This window comes from Leiobunum rupestre, chromosome 6, assembly GCF_980474605.1.
Source record: "Leiobunum rupestre chromosome 6, qqLeiRupe1.1.hap1, whole genome shotgun sequence".
NCBI classification, from domain to species: Eukaryota; Metazoa; Arthropoda; class Arachnida; order Opiliones; family Sclerosomatidae; genus Leiobunum; species Leiobunum rupestre.
Window position 1 is genome coordinate 33,591,444 of NC_143389.1, and position 18,989 is coordinate 33,610,432.

The 18,989-nt window shown below is 37.0% G+C and overlaps 2 protein-coding genes across 5 annotated transcripts; one reads left to right on the forward strand and one right to left on the reverse strand.

The window, feature by feature from the left end:
* Positions 1–71: 71 nt before the first annotated feature.
* Positions 72–1,812, reverse strand: Membrin (golgi SNAP receptor complex member 2). Of its 3 annotated transcripts, none has more exons than XM_090177748.1 (3): positions 1,683–1,812; positions 738–980; positions 72–672 (listed from the first exon to the last, which is right to left on the reverse strand). In XM_090177748.1, exons 2-3 carry the CDS (start codon positions 978–980, stop codon positions 277–279), a joined length of 639 nt encoding a protein of 212 aa, XP_090033874.1. In that variant the 5' UTR covers positions 1,683–1,812; the 3' UTR covers positions 72–276. The 3 variants fall into 3 exon arrangements, with proteins under 3 accessions (XP_090033874.1, XP_090033872.1, XP_090033873.1); XM_090177746.1 differs by lacking the exon at positions 1,683–1,812 and adding an exon at positions 1,402–1,540; XM_090177747.1 differs by lacking the exon at positions 1,683–1,812 and adding an exon at positions 1,323–1,513.
* Positions 1,813–13,005: 11,193 nt separating this feature from the next.
* LOC149940647 (telomere repeats-binding bouquet formation protein 2-like) lies at positions 13,006–13,777 on the forward strand. 2 transcript variants are annotated; one of them, XM_090180038.1, is made up of 5 exons: positions 13,006–13,092; positions 13,154–13,235; positions 13,303–13,442; positions 13,505–13,597; positions 13,651–13,777. In XM_090180038.1, the coding sequence occupies exons 1-5, from the start codon at positions 13,008–13,010 to the stop codon at positions 13,764–13,766; spliced, it is 516 nt and encodes a 171-aa protein (XP_090036164.1). In that variant the 5' UTR covers positions 13,006–13,007; the 3' UTR covers positions 13,767–13,777. The 2 variants fall into 2 exon arrangements, with proteins under 2 accessions (XP_090036164.1, XP_090036165.1); XM_090180039.1 differs by having other exon boundaries at positions 13,312–13,442.
* Positions 13,778–18,989: the final 5,212 nt, after the last annotated feature.

Genomic DNA, 18,989 nt, shown 5'->3' on the forward strand with positions numbered 1-18,989 from the left:
CTCGACACTTAACAAAGCTAGCTACATAAGAAGTCGGGGAAAAACATTTGAAACTAATTTTGTACCTTTATTTTCTTAAATATTTGACAAGATAATTACAAAATACACAGTTAAAAAGTTATCGCAGCTTTTACTTGGAAATATATCTTTACTGAAGGTAAGAATTTTTCAACTTATTTATTTCTTGGTAAGGGCCATAAAATAAAAAATAAATAGGTCTTTAAATTTTTATACAGTAGTAGGGAATTGCGTTTGAGGGAGGGGTAAATAATTAGGTTACATAAGGTATTTTATAATCAAGACCATAATTATACAGGTGACAACCATCCCGCCCAAGAGAATGTACTTGTCCTGATAGGCACGTTTTTCTATTAATCTCATAACCGTGTTGGATAAGCCGAGGCTATTCGCTACGTCCAAAATTTTCCTATGAGCGCCTTTCAAAGTGTCTCTTTGGTCCCTCAAATTATTTAAAATACTAGTTCCACTTCCAATCAAATCATCAATACCTCGATTGGAATTTTGTAGAGTGGTGTTGTGTTGAAGCGCATGGTCTATCATAATAGACGTATCGTAATCATTTGGAGCAAATTTCCTAGAAAGTAGCTCTTCCCTATCCCTTAACTCTTGCTCTTTAGCTAATTTTCTATGTTGAACGTTCCTCAAAGCAGCCTAAGAAGTGTAAAGTACTATTTTAAATCTTTTTGAAGAATTCATAATAGTTGGTTTTATTTTACCTGCAAATGTTTACAATCGTACTTCAGTTGTTCCACGTTGGTTCTTGAATATGGCCTGCGATCTGGTGGTTCTTTGTTGACTAAAATTTCTAGTTTCTCACAGTTGCTAAAAATTTGATCAATCCTTGCTTGGATTTCATTCTCATAAGTGTGAGAATCACTCGGTGGGCATCGTTCAAGTTTGGCAAAACAAACATGAACTTCTTCCACCAGAAGTTTGGTTTGATGATGTAATGGTTCCATCTATAAATTTAGCATAATTTACGTTAAGAGCAATGAAAAATGTACCTTAAATTATGAACTAGCCAAATAAATTTTATAAATTAGTAAGCTGATGTGGAGGAAGTTGAAACTGGTGACATAATTCTTCTTTTGAGAATTAGATAAATACGTTTATACACGAGCGTCCAAACATATGGGTTCAAAGAATGTACAGAAAAACTAGATTGTCAATTAATAAAATTATACATTGAAATAACGCAATATGCAAAGATGCTTAATTATAATACCGCAACCATCCGTTTAAAAAAAGATTAACACGTCATCTTAAACCAACTAATTAGACCAATTTCAATAGCATCATACGTGTCTTTAGCCTTTGCTAAAAAAATATTAAGGCTCCGACATGAAAATTTTAAACCAGCAAAAAATTATTTTAAATTACCATGAGGAAATTAAATTTTTAAACGGGATAAAATAAATTTATATAAGGAAACATATCAAAACATGTTTTAAATTAAAAGTTTTTTGCGAAATGAGCTGAGTTAGTCAGACGACAAACTAGAAGATTAAGATAAGAAATTATCTAATTTTCGCAAGGCACAACAATTTTATCACTAAGCACCAGAAATAGTTTGATCCACACAATTTCAACTACATTTCCTATTGTTAATAATGAACGATTATTATTTCACCATTTTAAGTTACTTATAACCAGGGGCGTACTTTATTATCACTAAATATTATATGAAATGCGACAGAAATATGGTATCGTCTTGAAGCTCTAAAATATTCCACTAAAAACTTGAAGTACTGATAAAGAGAGCCAACTCAGTTCATTTCCAGAAAGTGTAGTAGTATACCGGATTGTTTAGTAAGTTAGCAACAATTGCTTAGTAGATAACGAAATGGCGCTGTGTTTTTCAACTACTCTTCCAGTCTTTTATATTATCACTAATTATCCTTTTCATTTTACATAGAGCTTTATAGCGGCCGACGCACAGTGGGGAACACTGAGCCCAAACCTGATCAAAATTAATATCTCAAAAACCGTTTCCTGTACTAATTTAAAATTTTTGTGACACTTAATACGTGTTGGGGGACAATTAAAAATGATAAAACGATGACCTTGAACCATGTCTTCAAGGTCATTGAAAAATAATCTCGAGAATCGTTAGATTTAGAAATTTCGTTCCAATTAGAAAGTTTTTCCTCATCATATTTAATGTCTGAATAACTTTGGCCCGAATTCATTTGATCAAAATATTATTTTTGAATGTTATAAAGCGATAAACGATTTTTCAAGACGATTTTATATTAATTTCTTATATCATTTGGTAGGTTAATTAACGTTTAATTATCGCCGACTTTACATTAATTTCAATGGGGTGGGGAAAAACTTTTAACAAAGTTACGCGCGAGCGCACCTCTAGAGGCAGCGCAGATGGCGTTACTGTCGTTTTAGCCAAGAATCTAATCGGTGCCTTGTCAGCCATTCGATTAAGCGTTCTAGTTTGTTATCCGATTTCTATGGAGGTAGTACGGCGGTGGCGGCCGCCACATGGGAGATTGTAAAGGGGGGGGGGGGGGGTCGATACGCTCGTGAAAGAGTGTATACCAAAAACTATGCAAAAACTCCTACTTAAAATTTCTAAAAAAATCTAATACTTCTAAGGAGCCTGGTGGAGAATACAATTTTGCAGTCAAAAATCAAACACTGGTAAATTGTGCGGTGGTTTATAAACAAATATTATAAATTAAAATAAAATTCATACGTGCGATTTTTTTTTTAACTTTTGGCCAGGTCTGGGCTCAGTTTGCCCCACTGTGCAACAATCGAAAATCAAGAAGTTTATGAACATCCCACATTGGATGCTCTGTGGCTCTTTGTAAACTGAAAAGGCTAATAATCACTAAAATATATTAAAATTAAAAAGTCGTAGAGTCATCTATTCGCAAGATTGCTACAGTTGGCGGCTTTTCATTAAAAAATTTCCTCCCTGTATTTATCCTCTTAATTTTTATTAAATTTGATTTTTCGATTCACGATTGAAAACTTTCACTACGCCTTTTTTCAGCCACGAGTCAAACAGTGATAAACCCGGCAAGATGTCATGGGTGGGGGGCATTTGGACGAAAATCTGGTCGGCTAAATGAGCATTGTTCTGTAAAAGGAACAATACGTTTATAACGAACCAGTCGCAGAAAAGTTCAAGTAAAAAATTAAGTAATCCACGATGGACATTGGTAAAAGTCCGTGAGCCCGGTGGGGTGCATTAGGCCGACTGCTCATATGTCCGAATGCCCATTTAACCGACTGCTCATTTGGCCGACTGCTCATTTGACCGACTGCTTATTTGACCGACTGCTCATTTGACCGACTGCTCATTTGACCGACTGCTCATTTGACCGACTGCTCATTTGACTGACTGCTCATTTGACCAACTGCTCATTTGACCGACTGTTATACTGTATTGGCGCCTGACTTTAGGACGTGCCACGACAAGCTTTCTTTGGGATCCCTGAATTTTATGTCAAGAACGGTTTACTTGGCTCGGATTCGGGGGTTTATGCTGGTTTGGCTTTCGCGACTTCGACCCTAGCAGTTTATACTACACCGTATATGTGGATGACACTCCATAAATCGGATTAAGCTGTTTGCCATACAAATGGCACTCTCCTACGCGCCGGCTCATCTTCAAGAAGATTTAAATATTTGAACAGATTCCAAAACTCTCATGGGCTAAGATGGGCGGTGCCTTTCTGTGTTTTACGTAATAACTCAAAGGGGTCACAAAAAACTAGTTTTGAAGCACACTGCAAGTCTGGATTTTATGTTACCCCTATGCCTCCCCCTGTTGTGAGTGATGGATCCCTTTAAACCAATCAGGAGATAGGAGTTTGTCGTTGACTCGATCCGCAAAACGTTTCTGGGATACCGCGATTTAACTGGTGAAGAAAATGACTCGTAATTCTTAGAAAAATACCCGTATTACTTGATAATCATAAATAAAGGAAATTATTATTAATATTCCTAGCTATTTTCGTTCGATAAAAAAGATGTGTCTTCAAATTTAAGAAGCTAAATTTTACGCTAAGCTTTGGCACTGAAAGATAGTTAAGTTTCCAAACAATTTTTGAGAGGTGACGCGTGACCTGCAACGTCATAACTTAGCCCTTCCCATTCTAGCGACTGAGGCTACACTACCTAATGCAGTTCGATATTCATGATTGAAATGAATATATCCATGGTTATACCAAGAGACATAGAAGAAAGTCTATGTCTCTTGGTTATACGTATATCAGTACATAGAAATCTCATAGGGTAGAATGATTCTGTATTACTGGAAATATGTAAAAAGTGCCGTGACAGACAATCAGGAGTCAAAGAGTGGTTCCTTAAAATTTTATACATTACGTCACTGAGAACCAGCAAATCGCGACCATCGCGACCGAAAACTATCGCTTCGCCACCTTTGGTTCATCATTGAAACCAGCTAGATAGGTAGTGGCTTAAGTCAGGGGGTAGAAACGTACGCGAAAAGCATTGTCTCATGCGATTCCCTAGTGGGAGAGGTGGGGGTGGAAGTTTAGTCTGAAAAGTTTCAGCGGGTTCGTCTGCTTCGATATATGGACCTTTGTCCTCGTTCGGGCCTCGGGCTAAAAATGGATCACGCTTATTGTCAAAAGAAACAACCCGAATCTAAAAAGCCGAATGGTTAGTATTACAATTTTAATTATCATCGATGTAGTCATAAATTGTTTGTTTTATATATAATTTCAGGGGTAAACTTTAAACAACGCTTCAAAATGAATATCTTTGCTCAATGAAGAGATTGAATCTACTGATTTACCTTTTGTAAAAATAAGTTTTAAATGCTTAATTTCAAATGTTTTTCTATATTTTTATTCTTTTTAAACAGCTTTGCTTAGAAAAAAATTAAGGCTAGAGGTCGGCGGAACGAATAAATTAACTGGCAAAATTTCGATTAACCATAAAAAGTTTGGTTAACTGTTTTTTATGAACATTTTATACGAATAAACAACGATTTAACATACAAAAATAATCGATTTTTTCGTATATTTTTTGAATAATTTGCGGTTATGAATAAAAATAATTAATTGGATAATTTCTTATTCAAACGCCGATCTCTAATTAAGGCAAATCCAATAAAAAATGATGACAAATGAAGCATTCCATTAGGCCTACTTGTCCATATTTACAATTGAAGGCACCAACGTTATTAATAAACCTCGCTACAATTTCAATTTAACCCAACTTATGATTAAAGATGATTTGTGATAGTTCTTACAACTTTTGAATTGGCAAGATTTTCCAATATTTACACCTTGGTAAAATAAAATTCCAATCAGTAAAATAAAGAAAATTTACGCTGAAACTTGGTCGAAACCTCGGGCCTCGTCCTCCCGTCCCGATTTTTACGAGATTTAAAACTGAACCGAACTGAATTTTTCAGACTTTTTACCCCCTCGCTATTTCATTGCCCCCCGCAACTAGGGAATCGCGAGGTTAGACGGGAGCCCGTAGGAATCTCGCCGTATTTCCAATCTAGGGTACGTAGTCTAGATTATCTTTGCTTAAGTAGACGCTATTAGTTTTTCCTCATAGCTATTCGCAAATTGACAGATTTCCAAATTAAATTTTTGCGCGTGACATTGTGAGGTATAGCAGGCTTATTTGCCTGCTTTTATACCCTAACATTGCAGTGGAATTTCACGCTGAAAATAAATTTTAAGATCCCCCAGTTTGACTTTATAAATAATGATACTTGCATTTTAATATAATTTTTGCATCGTTTGTGAAATAAAGTAAATGAGAACTAACTTGTGCGAGTTAAAACATTTATTAGTCGAATATTAGTGGTAATATAGTTACTTTGAGTTACAGTTTGCTTATCAACAACGAGTTCTTTTTATTAGATGAAGATTTTTAAAATAATATGTGATGGTGTTTAAAGGGGCTCCAAAGTTCGGCGGTAAAATGTGTGTAAAGTCAGTAAAGTGCGAAATTTAGGGTTGACTCTGCCAAGGCCGAGTGAGGGGATGGGGGAATCAAAGATAATATAACTATACGTACCCTAGATTGGAAATCAAGCTCCTTGCACGTAATGCAGGCTCTTACTGAGTTCCCGGCGGACGTCGGAAATAACTGCCTCCATAGAGCCGACATCTAGTTAAAAAGTTTTAGTGAAAATTGCGCCGTGGTTTTTGACTTGCGGTTTTCAAGATACCAGATAGTTATATTGTTTTAAAACAATTATGGATCATGCCTGTAGCTCTAAAAAAAATTCTAAACGACAGAAAACTAAAGGTGAGTAATATAATTTTGGGTTATCTGTTGAAATTCCTTATTTCTCACCCTGCTATGGAGCCCGATTTTTCCGACTTCCGGCGCGAACTCAGTAAAAGCCTCACGAGAAAACAGGCTATCAAGAAACGCCGAGATTTCGAATCTAGGGTACGTAGTTATATTATCTTTGAGGGAATGAAAAGCATGCTCAATTTTCTTTTTTTTTTCACCGAACTTTGGAGCCCCTTTAAGAATTCCATCTACCGGGAGAAGGTGTTTAAAAGTGCCATCTACCGGGAGATGTAAGTCAACTCCCTTTTTAACAAAGTAGTTAAAGGGGCTCCAAAGTTCGGTGAAAAAAAAAGAAAATTGAGCATGCTTTTCTCCCCCCCCCCCAACCCCTCACTCGGCCTTGGCTACAAAGTTCGGTGCCAAAATTTACGGTGGACTCTGCCCACCTCTGCCAAGGCCGAGTGAGGGGTTGGGGGGAGAAAAGCATGCTCATTTTTCTTTTCTTTTTGCCACCGAACTTTGGAGCCCCTTTAAGTTTCTTGACTAATTAATTAGCTTCCAGATCGGGTAGTCACAGATTCATGTTCAACGAGAAGATTTAAAGGTGGTGTATATGGCATGTTGATGGAATTGGAGATGGCGGGATACGGATACGATAGTTCTGTCCCATAATAGCTAGCAATGGGAGAAGTATTCTCGGCACTGGTATATGCCTGTATGTGTATGATCAAGAGCCTGGTTGGAGTCAATGAAGCACTTGTGATTTGTTGTGGAGTAGATTGAGATAGATTTAGGTCCGTAGTTGGATCATGATTGTTCACTAGAGGATTTGGTTCAGGTCGATCGAGCTGTGGTTCAAATGCTGATCGAGGTTAGGTCTGGTCCGTCGGGTCTCGTGATATGATGATGGTGATTGTACAATGACATCAGGTGAGATTTTAGCTGAAGAGTCAGGACCCCCTGGGCAAGGCTGTAGATGATATCGCGTTATGCGAAGGATCTTTCCATCCGAGGTCTCTAAATAGTACGAGTGTGGCTCATCAACATGCGAAAGTACTCTTGTTAATAGCCAGTTGCGATGTTCTGCCTGGAAATAAGCCTTGTCCCCAGGATAAGAAGTCGATGGCTGTGGACATCGAGTTGTACGCTATGCCAAAGTCATTTATGTTGCCTGGTCAAGAAAGCGTCGCGGACTTGGTGTATCGGATAATCTGGTTGTAGTGATTGGTTGCCTATAGTATTATGGCTTTGAAGCTGTCTACCCATCAAAATCAGGGCTGGGGATGGTAGTGTCAAATCAGTGTGGTACGATTCTCCAGTAATACGTAGTGGAGATCGTGGCCGTCTTTCTTAGCTTTAATATAAATTTATTTTTGTTTGGCTCGTTCAGTCATACCATTGGACTGAGGGTAGTGTGGACTGCTTGTGATGTTCCTGGTTCCTCATTGTTGGAGAAACTCCTTGAACTTGTAAGTTGAAAACGGCGGGTGGGTTTAGAAACTTGATCACCAACTCGGAGAAGCTCGAGGTGGGGTGCAAATCAGAACGATTAAAGTTGAAGAAGACGGACCCGTGAAAACTTCTGCACGGTCCTGGAGGGTAGGGCTCGGGGATTGGTAAACTTTTATCCATAAATAAAATAATCCAGATTATCCGATAAATTATTATTTGAATAAAGCTGTTCTTCGTATTATTCGATTAATTTTACCCGAATAAATTAACCACTTCATATTTTGATTAATTTTATCACCGTTTATTTATCGTTTAATACTATTGTTTATTTAAGGAATTCTATACTCGTATTTAAAAGTTATTTATGTCAATATTTTTTTACAGTTAATGTTTCAACCAAATGAAAGCTAATATGTAAACTTATTTTATTTTGTAAAATAAATTAACTGTTTTATGATTTTCGGTCAAGTTCTTTATTTAGATAACACAGCTATTTTTCGTTAAAGAGAAACGGCAATCGTACAAAAATTATATAAATTAGCTATGAACTTTTGTTTCTTATCACCTTTCGAAAATCCGAAATTCGAACAATTAAACTACAATTATAACTGCGCTTTACGATTGCGGAAACTTCGGTACAAGTTATAGATAAAGCTACGGACAGTACAAGTACCACCTGGTTTCTTCAACAGTACAAGTACCACCTGTTTTCTTCAACAGTACAATTAGTACCACCTGTGTTCATTCGTACCTGGCGATAACTGGGAGAGCTCAATTTAGGTAACTAGCCGACTGAAAAACCTATTACCTTTGCGACTTCAGATATTGTCGTTAGAATTTTGAAATAAAACTACTTGTTTGCGAACTTTATTTGATTTTATTTAATTTTACTATTTTTAATTTACGTTGCCCATTTGGGGCTTACTAACAATTTTTCTCAATTTGGGAGTAACAATTTCCTGCCTCCTTCCGAGGTCTAAATTTCATCTGTCTTAATTGACAAAGATTTCCAACGGTTCCCTTCGAGAGAGGGGGAGGCGATGGAGATTTCTTGAAATAGTCACGATATCCACCTCTCTCGAAGAAGACCGTTTTACAACAGGATGGGACGGAATTTCCCCCCGCAACATTCTTTTAGCTCTATTTCTCCGAATGTGGTCTACTTTCAAATTTACCCTTAAAGGGAATAGAGCTGGGTTAAATTTTCTTTATATGGTTACAAGATTTTACAATACAATTTCATTGAATCAATTACAGTTATACAGTTAATTTAATTTCAAGAACGCAAAGTTTTAATTACATATAAGAAAGAATTAACAAACAAAAACAAACAAATATACACTTATTTTCTATCTTTTTAACAGCCTGGTTTCTTCAACAGTACAAGTATCACCTGGTTTCTTCAACAGTAAAAGTACCACCTGGTTTCTTCAACAGTACAAGTACCACCTGGTTTCTTCAATAGTACAAGTACCATCTGGTTTCTTCATCAGTACCAGTACCACCTGGTTTCTTCAACAGTACAAGTACCACCTGGTTTCTTCAACAGTACAAGTACCACCTGGTTTCTTCAACAGTACAAGTACCACCTGGTTTCTTCAACAGTACAAGTACCACCTGGTTTCTTCAACAGTACAAGTACCACCTGGTTTCTTCAACAGTACAAGTACCACCTGGTTTCTTCATCAGTACCAGTACCACCTGGTTTCTCCAACAGTACAAGTACCACCTGGTTTCTTCAACAGTACAAGTACCACCTGGTTTCTTCAACAGTACAAGTATCACCTGGTTTCTTCAACAGTACAAGTACCACCTGGTTTCTTCAACAGAACAAGTACCAGCTGGTTTCTTCATCAGTACAAGTACCACCTGGTTTCTTCAAAAGTACAAGCACCACCTGGTTTCTTCAACAGTACAAGCACCACCTGGTTTCTTCAACAGTACAAGCACCACCTGGTTTCTTCAAGAAGGACAAGTACCACCTGGTTTCTTTAAGAAGGACAAGTACCACCTGGTTTCTTCAAGAGTGCATGAAACCCTCTAGTTTTTTCAACAGGACAAATACCCTCTGGTTTCTTTAACATTACAAGTGCCGCTTAGTTTCATCAACAGTACAAGTACCCCCTACAATCTTCATAAGGACAAATAACCTCTGGTTTCTTTAAAAGTACAAGTTCTACCTGATTTCTTCAACAGTGCAAGTTCAACCTGATTTCTTCAACAGTGCAAGTACCACCTGGTTTCGTCAACAGTACAAGTACTCTCTGCTTTCTTCAACTCCACCTCCGACTTCGGTCCGGTGTGGGCTGGTAACTGGGCTTCGGCCCAGGCTAACGGAGAGGGGCCGGGCAAACTGGCCGTCTCGGCGGATTGAGTAGCCTGCTGTGGGGCTGCGGGCCTCCGTATGAGGGCACGGCGGACCCATCTCCCGGCCTTTTGGAGTTCCACCGGGATATCCGGTGCCAGCTGTGGCGGGTTATGCGGGCTGCTGTGTGCCCCCCGTTCCCCTTTAGGAGCTCTTTCCAAAGGGCTTGGCTCTCTACCTTCCTAGGTAGGGTGCCGGCCGGAGTTGCCAGAGCATCCGCTCTTATTGCGAAGTGGGGATTGGTCCACCCATTGCTGCACCTTCTGCTGGGTTGAGTGGCTTGCGTCGAGGGTGCAACCATTAGTAGTAGGGTTCTGCAGCTTCTGCTACCCATGCTGGATTTGTCACCTGTCCGGGCATGTGGACGCCGGCGTAGGGCATTATGTTGAACGGCCACCGGTGGTGTGGTTTAAATGTTACCGGTACACCGGGCTATAAATCTGACGCATGCTTTCTTCAACTATACAAGTACGGATGCCCACCATCTCGAGACATTTATCTTTGACTCCAGATCCTAGGCTATGATAGGGTCTCTAATTTTCTGGTCTGCAGATCTTCAAGACCTGCTCAGCCACTTTAGCGCGACACCTGCTTTATTAATTTGGTGGGTGTTCAGTATTTAAAACTTTAGAAAGTTCTAATGTCTCCAAAGGATTCGTGGGAATGTCTCAAAGTACATACATCTTATTTCATTTCTAGCATCTCTAATTGGAATTCAAAATCTAAGTTATGACCTATTTAAGTCTATGTCATTTGCTTTAATCCAAAAATATTGAATTTAGATCTAGCATTATTACCCGAATTATACGATATATTTGAATTAAATTTAGTCGATTTGGATAATATGTTTTGTTGTTCGTTTAAATAAGCATTCTTTCTATTTGATTTGAAAATTATTTTTGATTAATTAATGACGGTAAAATTTGTTTAAAAAAACGATGTTCTCTTTTCTCGGAAATATGTTCAAATTCTTTCTATTACGAACCTATAATATGTTTGGTTATTTCTAAAAAATTAAATAACAGTTACAAAATAAAAAAGTTAAAGCTCTTCGTGGTTTTTCGAGTAAAATATATTTTCGAAAACATAGGAAATGGTAAACTTATTATGTTTACAAGACCAGTTATGTTTATATACATAAAAACTTAATCAGCTAAACAATATGAAATTTATTTGAACTAAAATGTAATCGGATAAACGTGCGAGAGATTTATTCGGAAAATTATCTTTAAATTGTCCGATTATTTATAGTTAACTGAATTTTTCGATCGAAATGATCAGAAAACCCCGAGCCCTACTGGTGGGTGCCACAAAACACTGCCGCCCAGGGGACCCAGCCTTCTTAAGCCGCCACTGATTATCATATCTAAATGTACGACCAAACGATCATCAAAATATATCAGTCTTTCTTCGAAAAATTCCTCTCGATGAGGCCAAATCAGGGCCGTAGCCAGGCTATAGATGTAGATCGGGCGAACCGTAATTAAGAAAGGGCGAGTAGTATTCAGTGCTGCCTTTATAGATTTAGTTCGAGGAATGACAGGTCGGGCGAAAAAAATTCCAGTACGGGCGCCCATACTGCCCGCCCCCCTCCCCTGGCTACAGACCTGGGCCAATCGGGTGTGACCTGAGATGAAACTTTCTTTTGTGAATTAGGTCACCCCGATATATATATATATATATATATATATATATATATATGCACGCTCCTTTGGCTCAGACTGAATTATTGGATACCAGCGAAATGGAGGGACCTTGCGCTGAAATTCACTCGTTGACAGCTATCTCCGATTCAAAACGCCCGGCTCTACAAAAGGCTACTAACGAATACCCAAGTTGTCCGACAATGAAGACCTATATTTACCACGGATGGAAGGCAAATCAGAAGAGACTAACCACAGATATACAGCCATAATGACCATATCAAGACGAGTTGCACGAAATGGACGATTTAATATACCGCGGCAATCGACTGGTAATACCTCCAGCCACAAGGAAGGAGGTAGTTCAAAAATTGCACTCTATTCACTAGGGAGTCACGGCTTGCCTGGTGAAAGCGAAACTACACGTGTATGGCCCCCAGATTACCAAGGACATAACAGAGTTAATCAAGACCTGCAAAATCTGTCGTACAAGAGATCATCTACAACCATATCCTATACCAACGCTCCCATGGGAAAACGTCGCTACGGACATTTTTCAAGTACAAAATAAATAAATTATTATCGTCATGTATAGGCTTCATGCGTAGTTTAAATTTTGGTCAAAATATCGCCGCCTACCGACAGAGTTTTAAATTGAATATATGAAAGCTGTCTGCTCGTTCAAAATTATCTCTGCATAACAGCTGAAATTAATTTTCAAATACAAAACATAGAAATTGGAAAGTCGTCTGCCATTTAATTAAATAGATTCATGCTGATATTAAGCTTGAAGCTTATATAGAGGCTCAGGAGATGAAGACCAAAACCACCAAGGCAGTTATCAAATTCCTCATGCCTCACTTCACCAGATACGGAGCACCTCAAAGACTGATTTCCGACAATGGACTACCATTTGGTAGCGAATACTTAGCTTTTGTGCAACCCTACAGTGAGGTTCGTGAAGATTACACAATGACATTAAAAAAAAGTTTTAAAAAAATGATATAGTTGAATCAAATATATAACAATTAATTTCAAAGTACAATGAAGGAAAGCCCCATATTCAACATAATCGAAGCAAAAACCTTCCTTTTTATAATATATTACCAAGAATGTATTACTGATCAAACATATAAGCTTACCATTGTTGTTCAGTCACTGTGAATATTATTGAAAGGGACACTGTGCGTAAATTAGTTAATTCGGTTTCAAAGTTTAAAAGCTCAACGCTTGATGTCGCTAGCTCCAATATTTTTGGAGTCTTTAAAATGGAAACTTTGAACGGCGCAGTTTTCGAAGGTCTAACTGCCTGGTTTTCCAGCAGCGTACATCTCAAATACAAAACTTTATGGAGTAATTTATACCTCACTAGTTTTATTTTATTATTTCTATTACAATGGCTATTATTTTGTAGTCAAAAACCGCGGAACATTTAAAAGAGTGGAAGATGCTTTGTATTTATTTAGTCAAGACCCCATCAGCGAAGATACCGTGTTGTACGTCAAACCTCGAGTGAAATAAATTATTGATAATCTAATTATCAAAAACTATGACTTTTAATAGAATTTCCAGACAAGAGGTATTTTTCGGGGAAAAGCTAACTCTGCTGCACCCGAATTTCATTCCCGAAAGCGTGGCCAAAGGAGACGTAAGAAAAGTATCATTAGGTCTTCATCAATTGCTACCCACAGATATTTCACAAAGTAATACTAAGTAATTATTCCAATTATATCGTACGAATAATTAGGCTTAAATAATATCCCAGTACTTAGACACGAAGAACTGTTAAACAATAGCTTTCTTGATTTAACCAATCAATGCCGAAAAATACCTTGGTTTGACGGATTTCCAGATGGAGGTAACGGAAATGACGGATTTTTTAAATGATTTTTCTAATATTAACTTTTTTAGGGATTATTGACATGGATATAGTACCAGAGTGCCAAGGAGAATTGAATATAATCAATGCCCAGAAAGAAGAGTACTCATTGGTTACCATAGCGTATGACGTTTCGGAAAATGAATGAATGAATTATAAAAATTATGGCTTTTAATTGTTGATAAACTTTATTTATCTTCCGCGACGTTACATTATTACTAGTGGCAGGGGCCCTCTCCAGAATATGCAGATTGTTATTTTTCATTTGAGCCTCCCACATGAAATTCTTGGCTACGCCACTCAGGGCCGTTTTAAGTTTTTAACCTTTCCGTAGGCCTTAGGCAAAAATATCTCATTTACCAACTTTTCGGACCTTCGTAGGCCCTAATGTCTCCTAAAATATTCGTAGGCCCTAGGCACTTTGCCTAGTCTGCCTTAATCTCGTTGACTTTTATATTTTCTTACCAAATCTGTTATTTTATTGGTACTTTTTAATGTATTTTTTTCTCTATATTTGTGTTGGATATTGACATTGGCTCTTGCTGTGCTCTTTGTGAGCCACCCAGTTCCAAAAGGGTTTTGAAGACGGCATTCAATCTTGGAGGATAAAAGTTATCCAAGATTCAATAAAACCTGAAATTTCGGCGGCACAAACGTCCGCCATTTTTGTTGTGTAGAAACAGCGTTGCCAGGCAAAGAATTCTCAGCTGGCCAAAAAATATAGCAGTGTTGTCAGCTTTTCCCGCCAAACGTGGATTTAGGAAATTAGTATTTAGCAGTGATAAAATATTAAACGTCGTCTGCTATTTGGCTGTGAAATTCGCGTTGGAAAATTTTTGTGTGCTCTTTGAGTGCTCGAGATTTGCTTCGAATCCGTTGAAATTAGACCGATAGTTGGAGAAATGGAACACTGTTTCGAAGATTCGAGCTATTTATTTTCGAGCTTTATTTGTATCTGACTGACCAACCAGGGGAGGGGGAAAAGGGGGCCTTAGGAAAAAAAAAATTTAGTAAACGGGTGTACAAATCGTAGGTAATCACAGGAAATTGCTGAAGAAAAACAGTAGAAATCACCAATTTACTACCAAAAATCAGTGGAAATCACTGCGAAATATAGTGGAAATCACCGATGGTTTTTCGAAAATCAGTAATCAGGACTGGTGTTCAAAGAATTGTAGAGTGACTACCCTTTCGACACTTAAAAAGACAACCATATTTCCGGACAATGGATTTTCTAATCCTTCTACTGATTTGTTAGTGGATAATATAGATTGTTATCAGACCACGGCCAACTTTGACACTCACGCAATAGTGGCCAGCCCATTTGCCGAAATTAAATGAACAAAGATAAACCACGCTATAAACTATCGGCGGTCAGCGCCACGCTCGTTTTTATATTGGCTTCAATGCAAAAACTATTCTAAAAATAATTTTCCGCTAGGGGCGCTCAACGCCGAGAGATATATTTGCTCGTAGGTTAACATAGAAACTTCAACGAATGGGTTGGCCGCTATTGCACGAGTATCAAAGTTGGCCGTGCTCAGACAAAATGCACGGGCAAAGCAACCATAAGTATGGCACTGAACGATTTCGGTTAACGATCGTCATACTGTATTATCTTCGTTGCAAGTGGAGAAACAGATAATAGTTACAAAAATTAGAGTTTGGACTATATAAAGTGTCATACTATTATTATGTTACTTTCGGTAATTTGTATTACGTACTTAGGATGTAAGAACTATAATATTTCTAGCTAGAGAGGAGACTCGCGTGCGATTACCGTATAGAAAAAGAACCGCCAATCATGCTATTCAAGTCCCACATCAGTTCGTGACCATTAGAGCTTTGTTTTAAAAATTATATAAACGTTGGTTTACACCAATATTATTTTATAGTAAAATTAGAGAGACGTCTGTCTCAAGAAGAAAGAACAATGATGAAAAACTTTGTCACGACGAAATCGCGTTTTCAAACTACCAAGTTAATTAAATATAGAGATGGAAAACGGACCTGCATTTTGAAGGATCTTACAGACAACCAGGTAATACTCTTCGGGTCCCACCCATTTGGCAAATCTATATCGTGACAGTTTTTATTAATAATGTTTTACGAAGGCACCCCTAATAGTGGCCCTCCGAGTAATAACCCTTTCTTTTTTCATCCTGGCATCCGTAGAAAGTTTAAAATTTGAAGCCCCCGGGGTACCATATTTGAGAGGAGAGTTTTTGGTAAACGGATGTAATGGTGATAAATGCAAAGGAGAGCTGGAGACACGTAATTGTGGGGCGGATATATTTTGAGATAGTGTGAGAAAATTAAAGATTCGACCTTGCCGTAAATTTTATTGATATTCTGACGATATTCCACAGTCCGTGTCACTGGGAGCGAAATGCAAAGCTTTGTACGGCTTAAGTAGAATTGATTTGCTTAAACGTTTTTGAACTCCCCATTAAAAATAATAAAAAAAATGTCTTACTAATAGGGTAGTAGGACTGAATAATCATGTTGACTATTTTTCACTTGAGGCCAAGGCTTATTGAAAATTAAAACGCTTTTCAAAAGTAAAAATATTTCTTACGTCGGTGAAAGAATGACATGATTTTGGTTTGATAGAGAGAGGACCCACCATTGCAAAAATAAAAAACAAAAAATGAACATACAACTGTACGTTTTGGGAGATAACGTGCTCCCTATGCCTCCCGGCTACGACTCTCAATTCGTACAAATCCTTTACACTCCAGAGAAAAATGATTTTAGAAATCTTGAAATAAACTTATAAATCTCTAAAATTTGTGCTTTGAAATCTCGAAATCAGTTTCTGATTTTTGAAACCACTTTGAGATTCAAAATCCCGTACGCAAATGTCGCACCCCTCGATTAAAATCAATGTGGAGAAAACTTCGATTTCACTAGGAGTTCGTGTCTACAGTCCTTGTTGGAGTTAAGTTCGGAGTCATTGAAATGTCAAAGGTGACTTCGCATGGAGTGGACGTGCAATTCATGAAGGGAATTATATGTTATTATTAATTTTAGGCTCACATGGCCGCATTTTAGTGGCCACAAGTCATTGGCAACCGGCACCTGTAAAATGCGCTACCCTGGTGTTGAAAAATCGCTAAGGCTTCTTCAATTCATACGGAATAGAGCAGTAGCTTTACGTAGCTTTAGCATTTTGGTCGCAAATTGCTTTATCTATAGGGAATAGCGCGGATGACGACACAGTGCCATTACTACGCGCGACTGATCCAAGGTAACCGCATTTTGCAAGTCGCAAATGGGTTTAATCGTAATGTTTATGGTCTTTCCCCAGATAACTTCTCTAACGAGAGGTGAAAATGAAAAAGGTGGTTAATGACGGAACTCCCCAACAATAAGTTAACCGTTTTTTTCTTCGTGTGCCAATTCATTGAACGCCCGACACGCAGTGAGAGAAGACCAATTTAATTAGAAATAGGGGGTGAATTTTATTAATTCGGGCAAGGCCACGAAGACTGGAGAGTTAGGGAAAAAATAATGAACCACAATTATCTAAGTTCGCCAATTGTTCAAGGATACCCTCTCACTTTCCGCGTCCATTGTTGTACGGTCGAAGCCAATATGAAATTGGTTCTTCCATAAGTCGGCGTCAAATTGCGAAACCGCCCGAGAATTCATTTAAAATCATTTATTATTGTTTTTAATCGTTAAACTTTTATTATACCGTAACCCACTTTTGAGGAACTATCATTCCGTTCAATGACAGCTAATAAGATGGGTGCAACATTTAACACATCCTTTATTAATTATGCCAGATATTACGACATTGAATTTATCGGAAGAACGAATGTCCAAACGAAACTGCTCGCTGTCTTACAATTTTTCCAATCTCATTCGCTATTAAATTGATCACATTAACAATGAGGCAAAGGTTTAACTCGCAATATTAATTATGTAAAAATCCTACTTTTCTGGGGAACTGTTCCCAATTCTTTATGGATAAATAAATTCCTGTATTTCTGGTGGTAAAGATATCAAGGTTTTACCAAAAGTGTTAAATTATTTTCACGTTAGTGTGCAGTGGCGTCTTTAGGCCCAACAAAAACGCATCGTTGGTTATTAAATTAATAGAATAAACTAGTTTACTAGCATAAGTTAAAGTACATTTCCAAGCTTTAATTAATAGAATAAAATAGTTTACTAGAATAAGTTAAAGTACACTTCCAAGCTTTAATTAATAGAATAAAATAGTTTACTAGCATAAGTTAAAGTACACTTCCAAGCTTTAATTAATAGAATAAAATAGTTTACTAGCATAAGTTAAAGTACACTTCCAAGCTTTAAGATATACATCCGCGAAACGCCTTCACTAACCAATGGTAGTTATACCAAATTCTCCTCCCTTCAAAATCAAAATCCTAGCCACGCCCTTGTAAGTGTGTTGGTTCCTGATCTTCCTGGTGTTACAGTTTTACTAAGAGCCATTTGTAGGATGACCAAGCATTTTTGGAGGACTACAGACAAAGTCATTAGACTTATAATTTGTTTAATTTGCGTATTTTTCTCGCTAGAGGGGCTTATTATTTTAGGTACGACGTTATTTTATTAAAACGCATCTGGTATTAAAGAACTGCTTCTTCAAGGGTTTAAACTATTTTTTCATTTGTTTTGATTCGATTTTATTCGATTTTATATTTCCTTTTTTATTTTTTCTATCTTGAATTAAAACATCTGTTTCTTCATGGGTTTAAAATATTTTATTTATCTTTTATTTAACTTATTTGTACCTCTTCAAGGGTTTAAACTATCTGATTTTTTATTTTTATTTTTTATTATTTTTTTTCAGTTTAAGCTTACTCACTTTGGAGTAAGCGTTTATTTAAAAAAACTCCTTTTTAGAATTTACAGTGCATGAAATAAAAAGAAAAAAACAAGTAACAAAAACAAAACCAACCAACAACATTTTCAACAATTTTTCCAAACACTAAAGTTTCCATTTCTGTGAATTTCAATAAACGCGATACAAAGTGATTTTCAATAAGGCTTAAACAGTCCTCTGTGCAATTATTCATTTTTTTTGTGATAACTAAAATAGATAGATAGCTTACATAGACTGAAAATTATTTTAGTAATGCTTATAAATGGTTTAACACTTGATCTATAAATCCAGTAATTTACTTCATTTAATTTAAAATCTTTATCGTAAATGTATTTTTTTTTTTCAGTTTAAGCTTACTCACTTTGGAGTAAGCGTTTATTTAAAAAACTTTTTTTTAAATTTACAATGCATGCAATAAAAACAATTAACATAAAACAACAAACAACATTCTAAACAACTTTCCCTACCACTAAAGTTTATTTTATTTTATAATTCATTTCATTTCATTTCATTTCA